The sequence below is a fragment of the Lactuca virosa genome, chromosome 7 (genome assembly GCF_052849685.1).
Source record: "Lactuca virosa cultivar CGN04683 chromosome 7, Lactuca_virosa_CGN04683_v6, whole genome shotgun sequence".
Lineage (NCBI taxonomy): Eukaryota > Viridiplantae > Streptophyta > Magnoliopsida > Asterales > Asteraceae > Lactuca > Lactuca virosa.
In genome coordinates this window covers 124,836,982-124,853,072 of record NC_136432.1, presented here as the reverse complement: position 1 = coordinate 124,853,072, position 16,091 = coordinate 124,836,982, and the positions used below count along the sequence as shown (strand labels likewise).

The window sequence follows — 16,091 nt, the reverse complement described above, 5'->3', positions numbered from 1 at the left end:
TAAAAAGACTTTTATACCCTTTTAATTTCATTTTATAATTAGTTTTAATTAAAATTAATAAAGTGAAACAAAAAAAAATAATTAATCCCGCTTGGGCCCACATCTCTCTCTCTCTCCCTCTCTCTCCCCACTTCACTTCACTTTACATCACTGTGCCACCACGCTACTCTCTAGTGACCGGAGAAGAAGCCATCTTTCACCCATCTTGATTAATCCTCCAGATTCTGTTGTGGCTAACTAAAAATAACTATGTGTAGCTATTTTGTGCAAAATTTACCTGATACCAAGGTTGTAAAAAACGTTCGACATTAGCTAGTCGGTGGGCTGGGGTTATGGGATTAATCGACTAGTCGGGGATTAATCGGAGACCATTAATTGCAAATTCGATGAATTTTAAAAATTAAATATGACTAATATCATAACAAAGTTCATAAATATCACTAACATTATAATAAAATAGGTTAATATGATTACTACAATACTAATCATTCCCTAAATGATTTCTAATGAGATAAAACTTCTTCAAAGTATTAAAATTTATCGTACTGCTTCACTCATTTCATAGGCAATGATTAATCGTTAGGCTTCCTCTAATCGGTCGGTAGCGCCTAGGGATTAATCGGGACCTAGTCGGGATTTTTACAACAATGCCTGATACAGATGCAAAATTTCCCCCAAAACAAATTCCATGATCACTTATATCAAGAAACCTATTTCATATTACCACTAATCACCTCTTCCTCTCTGTCTTATAAACAAATCACCAGTTAATCTTTGCATAGTTGCATATACTTCATTTTGTTCAACTACTGATATTGTTGCTCTGTGAATGGTGTGCATCCATGCCTTCAAAACAGTTTGTCTAACACTTAATCATGTCTAGAGGTTTTCAAATCCAACATCCATTTTATCTAGTTGATGTGAACGGATCCAGGACCCGGTAGATTTGGTAGTTTGGCGAATGGAAATTGATTTCAATTCAGGAATCAAAGTATTACCGTATTACCTGATGAAAAAGTTAAGGATACTTGCTCCTGGTTCGATAATACATTTTCGATCTATAATCTCATCAATGACGTGAATGCGTACCAGAATCTTCTCAACTTTAGAGGTATACAATTTGATCTCTAACCGATTACTCATCGCTGGTTGTCATTTCGAGCCTGGATGATGAGCTTCAAGAAGATTGTGATCTGTCAGATATGATTTTAAGGTATATCATTCAGGTGCTTATGGAAGAAGATATGGAGCATGTGTGAGCGTTGGATTCATCGAAGTTGGGAAGCACGTCGATGAACGGGAGTCGCATCTTCGAAAGGTTCACCGTAAAAAGCTTAACACGAGATCTATGTTTGTTGGAGTGGTTGCACGTTGGCTACAAGAGTTGCAGGTTCCTTCACTGATTTAGGGCGGTTTTCGTTGGTCATTCTCGTAGTTGTTGGTGTTGTTCTCGTTCTGATGGCAGATTTCGGTGAACCCACCATCGTATAAAGGCGAAGAATGAGTGGAACTCTTAAGAAAGCCATTGCTGATACCACATGGACCATTTATGAAGTTTTGTTTAAATCTTTTTTTTCGATTCTCTCTTACACTTTTGAAGTTTATATATTGTTTTATTTGGTCAACCGTGGATTCTACAGGTTATAACCTAGTTTTCAAAAATATATTATTTTTTTAAATGTCCAAAAAATTTGGTTGTATCTTCTCTTCTAATAAAACAGTACATTAGATGACACGTGGCACCTCCTTAGTCCCTCCGTCTTTGCTTTTCCCGCTCATTTCATCTATGTGAAATTCCTACTTTGCCCTTATACAGTCATCCCGCTCAAATGTTGTAGAACTCGGTGTATTCTTCAAATTCTCATTGCAATCAATCCCATAATATCAGCAAATCATATAATCTTTAACCGATCATCAAGCATAATCCCATTAAATCAGGAAGATCACACCATATCTGTTGATCTAAACCCTAATCCTCACAAACTTTCTCTGGATTTAGGTTTTACAATATTGAATCGACCACCACCAAGCTCCACCGCCTCCACCTTTTCATCTGGTTTATCTCTCTTCTCTTTCTTCTCTTTTTCTTTGCATCCTTATTCTTCGACAACAAATGAATGTACAAGTAAGCTTCAATTTTGGTTTTTTGTTTTCTTCTCTCTCTCTCTCTCGCCTCTCTCTTTCAGGTATGTTTTGATGTGAAGGGTTATCTTGGACTGCTGTGAGCTGATTCCACGCCTTTTTTGTTTCCGCAATCGACAGGTTCCGCTACTTCTTCTATTGCTGCATGTCTCGCTTTTCAGGTTAGGGCCCCCCTCCCCCATGTCTTTGTTTGAAGCAACCCGAACTCCCAAAAGAAACAATCGGAGAATACCTTCCTGTTCATCCATAACATGGCGTTTGAGTTACTTCATTATCATCCCTTCCCCTGTATATTTCTACACTCCAAATCTCCACTGGTAATCCAAATACTCTTGAGACTTTAACATCGCTTCCAATTTATTGATTTCTATTTGATTTTTTGTTTTTAGTTCTTAAACATTGTAATGTTTAAATCGGAACGCTCTCATATTCTTTTGTTTTCTGCTTCGGTTGAATCACCTCAGTCCTTTTTTTTCATGATCTAAGGTTTCAATTTATTCATCTCTCTCTAAGTTGGATCAAACCGTAAACCCTAGAAATTACTTTCTCCGTTTAGCCACCCAATGTTCTTCATCTTTCTTCTTCCTGATTACCAACCCTAACCCTCTGCTGCGTTTTCTTACAGGCCTTCAAGTTTAATCGAATCCTTAAATGTATACCATCGCACGTGGATGTACGTTTTATCACTTACATTCTTTTTATTTTTTGACCCTATTTTTTGAGGAATTTTCTGCTGTCAGTTTTTTGATTTCCTTTACGTGAAGTTATGCTCTACTCTGTTTCTTCTTTTCACAATTTCTGTATCTGGAAACATAAATATAAAAATTCAAAACCTCTGTTATTCCAAATGGATACCGTTACAAATTTATGGGACAATTGTTTCATCCACTGATTTTTCTCTAAATAAAATCTGGAATTCATCATATCAATCTGGAGTAAAGTAGTGTGTTTTTACCTAAAATCCACAAATTACCTCGATTTGGAAAGGATGGAGCAATCAGGTCCTACCAGGATGTTGTTGCTGGAAAAGAAATTAAGAACAAAGATGAACAGTCATGCCATAGAAGAAAATTGAAGGATGTCTAAACCTTAAAAGGAAATATCTCAAGTTTCATGGCTATAAAGATTCTATTTTTTTAATTACAAAAGGATTCACTTCTTCTCCTCCATACCCATAGTACACTTGGTCTATTTATACCTAGAAATTTCTTGAATTTATACCTTTCATGAAAACAATTTGTCCCCTAGAGTCAATCTATATCTTCCACAAGGGTGTTTTGAAAAAATGTTATCCATTTATAGCCCTAATTTGTTTCTGTTATTACTCTTTGCAGGTGTCCAGCTTGTAGAAATTATAAGGTACTTATATGTTTTCTTCACAATCTATGCGATAAATTCTCTATTAGTCACTGCCATTCACTATTCTGGGGCCCACCTTCTAAATTTGTGGGTGGTAGCTGGAATGGGAAAGATGAAAAAAGTAAAATTGTTTCTATTGAAGATGGAAGAACTTATGATCGTTTACTCAAATGGATTAATACACAATTAGGAAGGTATACAAGCGTTAAGAAGCTATATTGTTTTGTGTATACAATGTTAATGAGTTTTTAATTTTAAGTACATGTCTTACTATTTTACGTAGTTCATATAAATTGGAAGATGAAAAGTATGAAAATGATGAGCTTCTTCAATCAAACTTCTCAGACCCTGGATAGGTTTGAATCAATTCTTCATTTTTCTATAAAAATAAGATTTTTATTTTTTATTATATTTGTAATATTAAAGCTTAGAATTACTTATTTTTTTTTTATAGATTGCACGTGCTGTTTATGATGTTGAAGAGGCTACCTCTCTTGCTTTTGACATTATTCTTGAAAACAAGATGATTAAACCAGATACTCGAGCTACTCTTATAAAATTCATGCAATTAATGATAGCTCATCACCCTTCAAAGAGGTTCATATTTTAAATAACCCACTTTTCTTTGTTTCATTTTTTTTTTCTATTTACTTAGTTTATAATTTTAAACATTGTAGGCGTCGAAGAGGAAGTGCTGATATACTTGTGAATTTTGACGATTTATACCCTTCAAATATTTTGTCACCATTTGAAAAAAACAACACTCAACATGGTGGTCTTACTAAATTTGAGATACGTGGAAAAGAAGTCCCACGTGGATATTGGGTAAATTTTATATTTTCTTTTTTCAATTTTTTATAAAAGAGATAACAAAATTAATACTTTTGAAAATCCTGATTTTGGCTATTATATGTACAGATGTTTTGTCGTGGTAGCAAAAATGGTACAAGGGGATTCAGGTATATAATATATTATTATTAATCTTATAATTTTATATTTTGTAAAAACCTATTTTTTTATTTAATTGCAGCTGTGGTTTATGGGTTTTGCTACATTCACTATCCGTGAGAGTTGAAAATGAAGAAAGTCAAATGACATTTACGTCAATTTGCGATTTTATACATAAGTTTTTTGCTTGTGAAGAGTGTAGTCAACACTTCTACAATATGTGCTCAAGGTAAGAAAGTCAAAAGTTTGTTACATTGACTTTTAATGTTTTTCAATAAAACAGTACATTAGATGATCAGTCGAATGGGTAAAATTCGATTATACACCACCATGTTTCAGATCGGTCTCTGACAGGAATATAAAGCAGGTACCATTTTAATTTCACTTCATCTTATCCATCATTTTCACTATCCCATTTCTTCCCTTTCTCTCTGGATTTTCTAGGCAATATTATTTTCTTTAATATTCAACATTATTGTAGATTGAGTTTTAGTAAGTTATGAAAGTTTCAACGATTTCATTGCTTGAAACTTGTGGGTTCTCTATTTGTTGTTAGAATTTGTCATTTTCAGGCATCTTTCATAATCAATGTATATCTTTTTCACAATTTCATTTGTTGTCCGTTGACTTCCGTTTCACAAATACCATAGTTTCAACTTAGTTCTTTCATTGGTATGTATTATTTTAATCAAAATGTGGTTTTTGTTAATTTTGTTTTTATGTATGTAATGTTACTTAAATGGTCCGAGTTTCAAATAGTTAATCATAATAACTTCGAAGTGAACATTGAAATGTTGCTATTATAATATGATTTGACATGAAACTAGATATGGTCCTTTTCCAGATTATGTTATCCAGGAGTCACCTACAGATTACTAGGGAGGGATATGAACAGTGACTTTCTACTGTTGTATCCGCTAATCATAAGTTAAACTTTCTTATTTTTTTTTTCTAAGAGATGTTTTGAATGAGTAGTTTTTTTTTACGAAGACAATGTTTCTTTTGGTTTTGCAGATGGTTATATTATATGTGCTGATTTGAAAACACAAAAAAGTATTAAAAGCACAAGTGAGTTTGGAACTTAAATGTAACTATATCATTATCTTTGAATATTTTTTAATTAATAATGGACGATACTGGCAATATTGGTAGTAATCAAGTTGGTTTTTTTAATTGTAGTCGAATAGTAAGTACTTAGCATGCTGTTAGTTTTATATATACTACGGGCCATTATTTATATAAAATATTATAATTATAAGACTAAACTACACAAATGGTCCCTATGGTTTGCTCAAATTTGCTACTTTGGTCCAAAAAGGTTTGGAGTAGCACCAGAGGTCCAAAGTTTTCATTTTGTTGCGAGTTTGGTCCAATTTGATTTAAACTTTTTATGAATGACGATTTTGCCCTTACTTTTTGCTTTTTAGTTTTTATTTATTTATTTAAATACATTTTACAATTTTTATAATTAAAAATAAAACAAAAAAAAAGAAAATACTACCCGTATCCCTACCCCACCCTTCCCCCTCTTAGCCCACTACCAGTTATGATATCACCACCACCGATAATTACCACCGCCACCGCTACCGCCATAGTTGGTCACCAATAACTGCCACTACCACCGCCCTACCGGTCACCACCAACTGCACAACAAGATAAATTGAAACTCAAGAACTACCACCACCATCTGATGACTTCAAACATTTTTTTTCAGATCTGCAACCATAAATTCAAGAACTACCAGAATTTTAAACCCACAAGAACAATCAGATTTGTGACAAGAACAATTAGATAGAGTGTGGAATGCATATGATAATTACTAGTAGAGCTCCACTGATCTTCTTCCTATCCGTGGATGTATCTCTCTCTGATCTTCCTCCTCTGAGAAACCCTAGCGGAGCTGCACCTCTTCGCAAAATCCCTAGCGTCTCCGAGGATCTACTGAAACCCTAATCATTGGCAGTTTCGGTGCCCTTCCCATTTTGGCTTTACGTTTGCAGATTTCCAGATGCAGTGGTGACCCTCCGATCTGAAAATCTTACTGTCGAAACCCTGGTTCGTTGCCCTCCCTGTATTGGCTTCAAGCTTTGGAATCATTCGTCGTCAATGTCTTCGTCTTCGTCGAGGTTTCAGATGGTATCCAGATTTGTTATCAGACGAAGACGATGATGTTGCCTCCCTCTCAAACGACAAAGACAATGTCGGATTTCCACATTGAAGACTTCCCTTCGCAGACGCCACCCTTCGTCTTCTCCATTTCCCAGATCTGTTCACCAATCTTCAACGATGAAAGGAGAGAAAGAAGAAAAACCCTTTGACTTCACTAGTTTCTAGCTCCAATCGACGTCTGTCTCTATGCCTCTACGATTGTTTCTCTTCATATCCCTTCTACCGGCTTCAGGCGGTGGTGGATGTGCTATCGGCGGCAGCCTTGGTGATGGTGGTGGTTGAGCTTTAATAACTAAACTTGATAAAAACAAAAAGGTAGATAATGAAGGTGGGGTGGGGAGGGGTGTTTAAATTTTATTTTTTTTTATTTATTTTAATAACTAAACTTAATAAAAAATTGAAAAAAGAAAACACCAAGGGTAAATTTGTCATTTTAGATATTTTCAAAGTACTTTGGACCAAACTCGCAACAAAATGAAAACTTTGGACCTCTGGTGCTAGTCCAAACCTTTTTGGACCAAAGTGACAATTTTGAGCTAACCACAGGGATCATTTGTGCAGTTTAGTCTAATTATAATACTGTCGATTTCTGAAGTTATATAAGAGAAACCCTTGTATCTTTATTATATATTCGGTAAGAAAGGCAATAAAAACACTTACAATAATCTAGAGATATAGTCATTTAATATATTGATTACTTATAAATTATGAGCAAAAGTTGCTGATCTTTAATTTACCAATAATCCACAAGTATATGGTGTCATTTTATAAAGAAAATTCTTCTTTTTGTAAAATCAATATTAAAAAGAAATAAATGGAAGAGGTATCTTATAATGAAAGAAAAAAGATGGAGACAGTGGAGTTAAAGATTTATTGGGATGATAAGTTACAATAGGAAAAATGACGTTTTAGCCAACAAACTTTTTTTCTTCCCACGGGCTCCCATGTGGTCGATTTTATAACCCGTATATGTTCAATAAGAATCATACACCAAAAGTAAGGGTTTAATAAGAATAAAGCCTTTTTTACAACCCACACGTTTGTCTTCTGAGTGATATTATGTTGCATTATACAAACTCATGCCTTTTATAAAATAGGTGTATTTACATGTGTAATTAAATACTTACAAATTACAAAGTTATTAAAAAAATACAACATTACAATGCATAAGTTTTTCTAAATTAATAATATACTACTTTATTATATAATCAATTTTTTAATTCGATTTAAAATTATCATCCGTGGGTTTCACGGGTTTCAACCTAGTGATTATATAAAACCTTCCAAAAATCTTTGTGAATGAAACAAATAGCATTGTTTCAATAAATAAGTTAATATGAATTATTTAACTAAGAAAAAACATCATAAATGGTCCCTGTGGTTACCCAAAATCTGAAGTTTAGTCTCCGTGGTTTAAAAACCTCATAGATGGTCCCTGTGGTTTCAAAACTTTTGACGATTGGTCCTTATTGCTAACTCCGTTAACTTTTGTCCGTTAATTGAGGGGCATTTTCGTCATTTCACACCACAGGGACCATTTATGATCTTTTCAGTTATTTTTTAAAAAAAGAAAAAACTAAATATAATTATTTAATATATAATCTCTCTCTCTCTCTCTCTCTCTCCACTGGTTCAATCAGTTTCAACTAATTCCATCGTTCATCCTCATTCCCAATCTTATGCTTCACTCCTCTATTGTTAAACTCGAATTCCATCCCTTTGCTTTCTAGGAGCTTGTATCATTATAGGTATTAAGCGCCAGGACCTGTTAGGGATTTTAGTTGAAAACGATGTCAGTAGTGACGGTGAGGATGAAGGCTAGGTTCCGACAACTTCAGGAGATGCATAAAAACAATGGATCTCATCTGAATCTGAAGATGATAGTCGATAGATCGCCCCTAATTCTCATTTATTGAAGATCGTTTCTGCCATCGAAGAAACTCAACCATTGAAGATCGAAACAGAAATATCGTCTGTTGCATAAGTCCATCACCCCCTTTCGAGTCTGATCTCGATCAATAACGATCAGGCTCATTTTTTATTTCTAAATATGAAGATGCTCTGGCCTCGTTTTGTGGTTTCTTCTTATAACCTCGTGTCTGTCTCCCCATCCAGGTTCCATACATTTTTGAGGTTTGAAAAGGGTTGTTTATAATGGGGGCAAATCAAAATGGAGATGGGGATTACCGAAGCATAGAGGGGAGTAGGGGTGGAGAGGGTTATTTACCTAGATTTGGACCTGCAAGACGAGAAAGATACGAGAGGAACAGAGAGAAAATGGTAGTGAGGGTGGGTTTGGGGTTAAACGCTTCTGAGATCATCCCTTTCTCGAATAACTACGATCAAGCCTTCCAAAAGATATGATAACCAATTGATTTTTGTTTCATTTGTTTCTACTCCTAATCTGCTTAAGATGTTGATTGGTGCTGAGATTTCTTTCCCCTGATTTCTGGCTTTTGAATCCGTAAGAGAGAGGGTGTGTATTTGTTTTGAATTTGGTTTAAATCTTTATAAAAAAATCATCTTTGTATGGATGTGCATGAATCTGGAAAAGAGATAGGACGTGCACTTGTATTGAATTTGGTTTGAATCTTTATACCACCACCACCCGTTAACACCGGTAACACCACCATCTGATGAAGATTCGATTGTGTTTTCCGGAGAGAGAGAGAGATTTTATATATTAAATATTATATTTAGTTTTTTCTTTTTTTAAAAAAATAACTGAAAAGATCATAAATGGTCCCTGTGGTGTGAAATGATAAAAATGCCCCTCAATTAACGGACAAAAGTTAACGGAATTAGCAATAAGGACCAATCGTCAAAAGTTTTGAAAACACAGGGACCATCTATGAGGTTTTTAAACCACGGGAACTAAACTTCAGATTTTAGGTAACCACATGGACCATTTATGATGTTTTTTCTTTAACTAATGAGTTTTACTTTTTTTTTTTTCACAGGACTGACAATTTTCAGGTCACAAAATCCTTAACGAAGATAGATACAATGTCACACTCACTCTCACACTCTCTCTCTCTCTCTCTCTCTCTCTCAGGTGTTAAAGATCAGACGAGCATCCAATGGTCGGATCGTATTTCTTCTGTTCCCCCTTAACTTTTTGCAACTTGATCTCCCAAAATCGCAGGTCCTTTGAATTACAATTTTCTCTTATCCTACTTTCTTACATCACCTTTGTGTGAATGGAATCTAAAAGATGGGGGAGAGAGAATTTCGAAAGAAAAATGACTCAAAAAATCGAAGAATTTCTGATTGGTGGAATCAGGTTTACTGAATTCAGAAAGAAGCCAATTCATTGTCAATTTCATGTTTATCCACTCAGAGTCAGGGGACTCTCTCGAAGGTCTTTTTCTATTTCAATTTATTAGTTTTCTATGCAGATGTATTTATTTACTTTTATCTGTTTCCTGTCGCGTTTATGTGTGATCACATGTGAATATGATGATAAGCGTTACTCATCTTCGCTTTTACTTCCTCCAGTTATATGCATGAATCTTTAAAATAATTTATTTAGATATATATGCATAACTCTATCTATATATAGTATTGAAATTTGGGTAATTTTCTCTTAGATTTGCTCATATTGTGACAATCAAATACATATAACATATGCATATATGATCTTAATTCTGACACATCCGTCTTCAAGTGTTTGTGTGTGTTTGCTTCTCTAAATTTATCTCATATCTTTTTTGTTTCGTATGTATGAAGTTTGTTGAATTTGGATAACTTCCTCTAGATTCTTTTTATTGGATTTTGGCTGTAGTAAGATATTTGGAGTTTAGTGATGCCAAATTTTATGAAAACAGAATGTCTTTAAGTTTGTTTTCCTGATCGAAAAAAAGAAAAGGATAAGATTTGAACCTTTCTTGATTTTGCACTAAATTAACCAGCCAATAGATGTTCCTACTTTCTTCAAATGCCTGCAATTATGATCTTTTAGGTGCTTTGAAAGTGTATATTATTTCTTTTATTTTAAAAATTGTCCAAGAAAAATTCCATGTAAATGACCGTTTGCTATAATAGTTGGCTTGTGGAAAAAAAAAGAGATTTGTTATTTATATAAGATCATATATTGTAAAATGTTGCATGATTCATGAATACATACAACAATAACAATAACAAAACCAAACTCCCATGAAAATAGGGTAAGGGGTGTTTGAATTACTCTAATAAAATACTGCAACAATTATTATATTATATATATGAAGTGATAAAATAATAAGACTAAGTTACTTTCTAGATTCATATTATTTTCAGTAGGACAACTTTTTTTCTTACAAGCTGACATGCATAGATTGCATACAAGAACATGTTTGAAAAGCCTATAAAATGACTGTTTTATGGATATCTACTTGCATGTATTTTAATCAAGACTCGACTTCACTGATATTAAAAACATTTTTCTTGTGGGGCAAAATAAATAAAAGGTTAAATGCATATTTATGCAACAAAGTTTCACCTTTTCCCAATTTATGCAATTGTTCTGATTTTGCAAACCTCATATTATGTGATTGATAAATCATTTTGTTGACTTATAAAAGTGAAAATACCATGAGAGTTATAATCATTTTATCTATTTCCCCCTCTTTTTATGACCAGAATTTTCTAATTCCTAATTTGTCCTTCTTAAATGTTACTAGTATTTATTGTTCTTTCTGGTTGCAGCCTTGCTTTCTAAACATCAACCCAAGTGATTATCCATAATGTAGAAAAGTTTAGTTTTCACTTTTTGAGTTCAATGAAGGTATGTTACCAGATGCTTACTCTTTAATTTCTTTAAAGAAATTTCAAATTCAATAGGATTTCTTATATGTGAACATATAATATTTTATATTTCTTTGGGCAAATTACAAAAAGAAAAAAAAACATTATATTTTGGGCAATTTTGCGGTATAACCACTTATTATTTGGTTTTTCCGCTCAAACCATAATTGTTTTTCCAATTTAACCATTTTGACATGATATAACATATCAATAAGGTTAATTTGTAAATTTACCAATGAAACTTGATACAACATGTCAAAATGATTAATTTGAAAAAAGTTGCTTGAAACTTTTATGGTTTGATTGGAAAAAATACAGTATTAATGATTAAACTGCAAAACTGCCCATAGTATAATGTGTGTTTTTGTTTATGTAATTTGCCCTATTTCTCTTACTTCTTGAATATGAAAATATGGTGTAATAATGTAATATTCTTATCGACTTTTACTTTTCATTTTCAAATTATGGACTAAATACACCCAAACAACTAAGAAGCCATGCCTTTTGTGTGAAATTAAATTAAAAATAAAAAAAAATAAAAAAAAAAAGTAAAGTCAAGGTAGGTGGAGAAAGATTATTTTTGAGGTGGTATGGAGGAATTGTGTCTTTAATAGGCTACTTGTGTCCTTAGAATAAATGACCAAGTTCTCTGTTTTTACCTTTAACATGAGAAACAAATTATATTGGTCAATTATATACAGAAAATTTGGACTTTTATGCATCGTTTTTTTTTAATTCATACAAATTGCATACTTACACGTATACACAAACATTTATTTACAATTAAAGTAAGGTCACAACTCACAACAGCAATGGAGGTTGAGGTTCTCCTGTCAGTTTCCATTGCCTTCTGCTGACGTTTTTTTTTAAGAATGGTCCCATTACAAAAGATACTCATTTACGATTTTGTTATAAATAATTAGCACTATATATTTTCCAAATACTAAATTTATATAAAATTTGTTACTATTCTATTGCTTCTACTCTCCCAATTAAGTCATTGTACTTATACTATATGTCTCACTTAGTTTGAATTTAAATTATAAATTAATATATTAGTAACTTTAATTTATTATTGGATTTGTGTTTTGCTTTTTAGTTATTACTTTGTTTTACTTTATATCGAAATGGTGAAATAAAGTTCATTTCTGCTTTGAGCTTGAACATGAAGTTAATTGAGTGGTCAAAGAAGTCAACTATGTGCATCAGCAGTGATACATATTACATAGTACATAGATACATTCCATATGGTTTGACTTATATATATTTAGTATCATCTATTAGTTTTGTTACTATTTTAGGCAAGTAGTTTCTTTTTTAAGCTGAAAAAAGCAATTCGTTATGATCTTATACCCACACACACGCGCACTTAGATCCTTAAAAAAGAGTAATGACGTCATATTCTCATTTTTTTTAATCAATTCTTGTCATAGTTTATTCTTTTTTACACTTTTATGTTTGTACTATTTCACAACAATATTGGAACATAGTTATTTGAATAATCACGTAACAGATTGCGAATCTTATATTTATTGGCATATAATGAGTCATATATATTATATGGTATTGTGTGAAGAGCAAGTTGACATAAGGGGAAGAAAATCCAAAAACCTAGTTGATTTTCCAAAATAGGGAAAAAAACACAAATACTAATTTATTTTAAATTGGAGAATATATTAAATAATAAAAAAAGAAACAGGTACCCAGCTATTTATATCCTTCATGAGACACTGCCGATTTCTGCCTCTGCATTGCTTTTTCTTTCAGAAAGGCAAACTCAAGTTCAATCAAAACCCTTCTTTTTTTTTTTTTTTCCAATTTCCTCAAAAAAAAAAACTTTTCCCAAAAAAAGAAATTAAAATATATTTATATGTATATATAGATATATCTATGTATATATAGATGAGGGGTAGATTATGGCTAAAAAAGGAAGGAGATCAATGGAAACAGAGAAAGTTGATGAAGCTAAAGAAGAGCTCCAACCACGTGTATCAGGTGTTTACATCCGTAGCCTTGTGAAACACTTAACCACCAACGACGGTGGTGGTGGTGGTGGTGGATCGCCGGAAAATGAGAAACATTATAGTGAAATTAATAATAACACCCAAAAACCACAAAAGCCCAAAAAACAAGTCAGAAGAAGACTACACACCAGTAGACCTTATCAAGAACGACTCCTAAACATGGCAGAAGCCAGAAGAGAAATTGTCGCCGCTCTTAAGTTTCACAGAGCTTCCATGAAACAACAAGAGGCCGCCGGTGGTGCCGCCACTAACCACCACCAACCGCCGCCAGTACAAGAGAAAAAACCAAAATCCCGGCGAATTCTCAGCCTTTATCCTTCGACCACCACGGACGGTGGTGCCGCCACCGCTACCAATTTGTATTGGCCTATCTCCGCCACTGCACCGCCACTGCCGCCAGCGTACCATGACAACTTAAATTTATTTCTTCCGAGTCAAACTTTGGGATTGAATTTAAATTTTCAGAATTTTGAAAATTTAGACACCCGTTTTTATCAAACACCATTGTCATCATCTTCAACTTCCTCTAATCCAGTGGCTGGAAAACGGAAGGAGACGCCGGAAAATTCCTCCGGCGGGTTGCATCATGCGATGGGAGATGAGGAGATGGAGGAGATACGGTCGTTGGGTGAGAAACACCAGATTGAGTGGAATGACACCATTAATTTGATGACGTCAGCAAGGTGGTGTAGTTTCTTGAAGAATATGGAAATGGAAGATGATGAAGGAGATGAGTTTTATGGATTTGATCAAGTTATGAAGTTTCCACCATGGTTGATTAATGGAAATGAGAACTCTTGTTTACAAGATCTTAATTTTTCTGATGCGTACATGCAAGATCCTCCTTTACCTTGGTAAGATTCTTCATTTATTTCTCTGATTTTTTCATTTTTGTATATTTGTAGAAATTATTAAATTTAATAAGTGTAATGAAATCGGAAATGTTTTATGTTGGTATTTACTATATTCTCCGTACAATAGTAATGTTATTTTTAAATCAAGAAACAACCATTTTTACAACATGCAATTTGTTGCTATTTGAGATAATTACGTTGCTAAATCCGTTTTAACCATTTTAGTTTAGGTTAAATTTAAGAAATAGCAATGTTGTACTTCCATTAATTTGTTTATATAGCATACTTTCATTTCTCCTATTATAACGTTATATCCAAATACAAAATAATTTTCAGTACTATAATGTCCTAATAAGAAAAAAAAATTGGGAAGTACAATCCTATAATTTCATAGATTTTTCAAGGTATAATGCCGTGATAAGAAAAAAAAAATTGAGAGTAGAATGCTATAATTAAGTTGAGTTTTTGAAATATAATATCAAAATCAAAAGTGCAATGCTATAATTGGAGAGATTTCTCGAAGTATAATGTCAGGACTCATGATAAGGAAAAAAAAACAAACAAACAAACGTTATAATTGGGTATAATTTGAAGTATCATATTCTAATAAGAGGAAAAAAAAAATTAAAAGTACAATGATGCAACATAAATAAATGAAAGTAGGATACTATTTCTTACATTTAGCAGTTTTAGTTGTAATGTTTGTTGGTGCTGTTACTGTTGTTTTAGCAAAAGACTATTGCAATCTCTGAATTGTTGCAGTATGAGACTTTAAAACAATGGCAGTGAGACCACATAGGTCCCCACCTCCATATCTCTAAATGTCTTTTTACATTTTTATTCACATTGACATTTTTCTTTTTTTATTACGTGTGGAAATTGCAACAATTTTTATAATTGTGTACAATGAAATGTTTGAATTTTAATTTTACAGGTTGACTAATGAGTAATGGTTTTATTTTATTTTTTTAATACCTGATTTTGAATTTGAAAAATGCAGCATGGATATAGGTGAAATTGAAGGAATGGATGGGGAGTGGCTAGCCTGAAAAACGATTGATTGTTTTTTTTGAGAAATCAATTTGTGGCTGAATTTTTGAAATTTTTTTGTTTTTGTTTTTGTTTTTTTTTTTTGAATATTATGTTGTACTTTTATTTTTCTATGTAATAATGATTGCAAGTAATATGCGATATGAGAAAAGTAAAGCAGAAAATATGTAGGAAGGAATGAACTGGAATTGTTATTTAGCGAAGGAAGCTATATATGGAAAGGTTTTATATGCAAATTTTTATGTTTATATTTTCTATAGGGTTGATAAAAAAGCACCTATTTATGTTGATTTTTTTATGATAGCATTGTATTTTTATTTCTTTTATTAAAACATTATATTTAAAAATATTTACATAATTATATATTATATAATGTCGAAAAATACAACGTAATTTTTACAGTTATAAGCTTATAATTCAATGTGGATCTTGAATTAAAATGTCCTAAATTGTAAATATATAGATAATTTGGAATACACTGTAATAATAAGAAAAAAAAATGAAAAAAGATATTTTAATATAAGTAAATAAAAATATGCTATTAGAAGATACAAATAAATGAACGTATCTTGTCATTGTTGTTGGTCCATTTTGTCATGACATTGAGAAACCACTTGGTCATGGTGAGTTATGACCGCAATAATATAGGAATTGCATACTTAGAAGTTTATTATCGTTTAAATAAAATAATATCGTTTAACGAAAATTAACGTTTTGTACAAATGACATGATTTACATTAATGTTTGATATCGTTTAACG

At 32.6% G+C, this 16,091-nt stretch overlaps 1 protein-coding gene across 1 annotated transcript; it reads left to right on the top strand.

The window, feature by feature from the left end:
• Nucleotides 1-9,620: 9,620 nt before the first annotated feature.
• On the top strand, nt 9,621-15,567 carry LOC145123911 (protein AAL-toxin resistant 7-like). Its single transcript, XM_079059096.1, has 4 exons — nt 9,621-9,979; nt 11,305-11,383; nt 13,286-14,281; nt 15,282-15,567. Exons 3-4 carry the CDS (start codon nt 13,320-13,322, stop codon nt 15,328-15,330), a joined length of 1,011 nt encoding a protein of 336 aa, XP_078915222.1. The 5' UTR covers nt 9,621-9,979; nt 11,305-11,383; nt 13,286-13,319; the 3' UTR covers nt 15,331-15,567.
• Nucleotides 15,568-16,091: the final 524 nt, after the last annotated feature.

Coding starts and splice junctions, on each gene's coding strand:
- LOC145123911 (XM_079059096.1), top strand. CDS start 13,320: ATGGCTAAAAAAGGAAGGAGATCAATGGAAACAGAGAAAGTTGATGAA. Junction 14,282..15,281: donor CAAGATCCTCCTTTACCTTG/GTAAGATTCTTC, acceptor TGAAAAATGCAG/CATGGATATAGGTGAAATTG.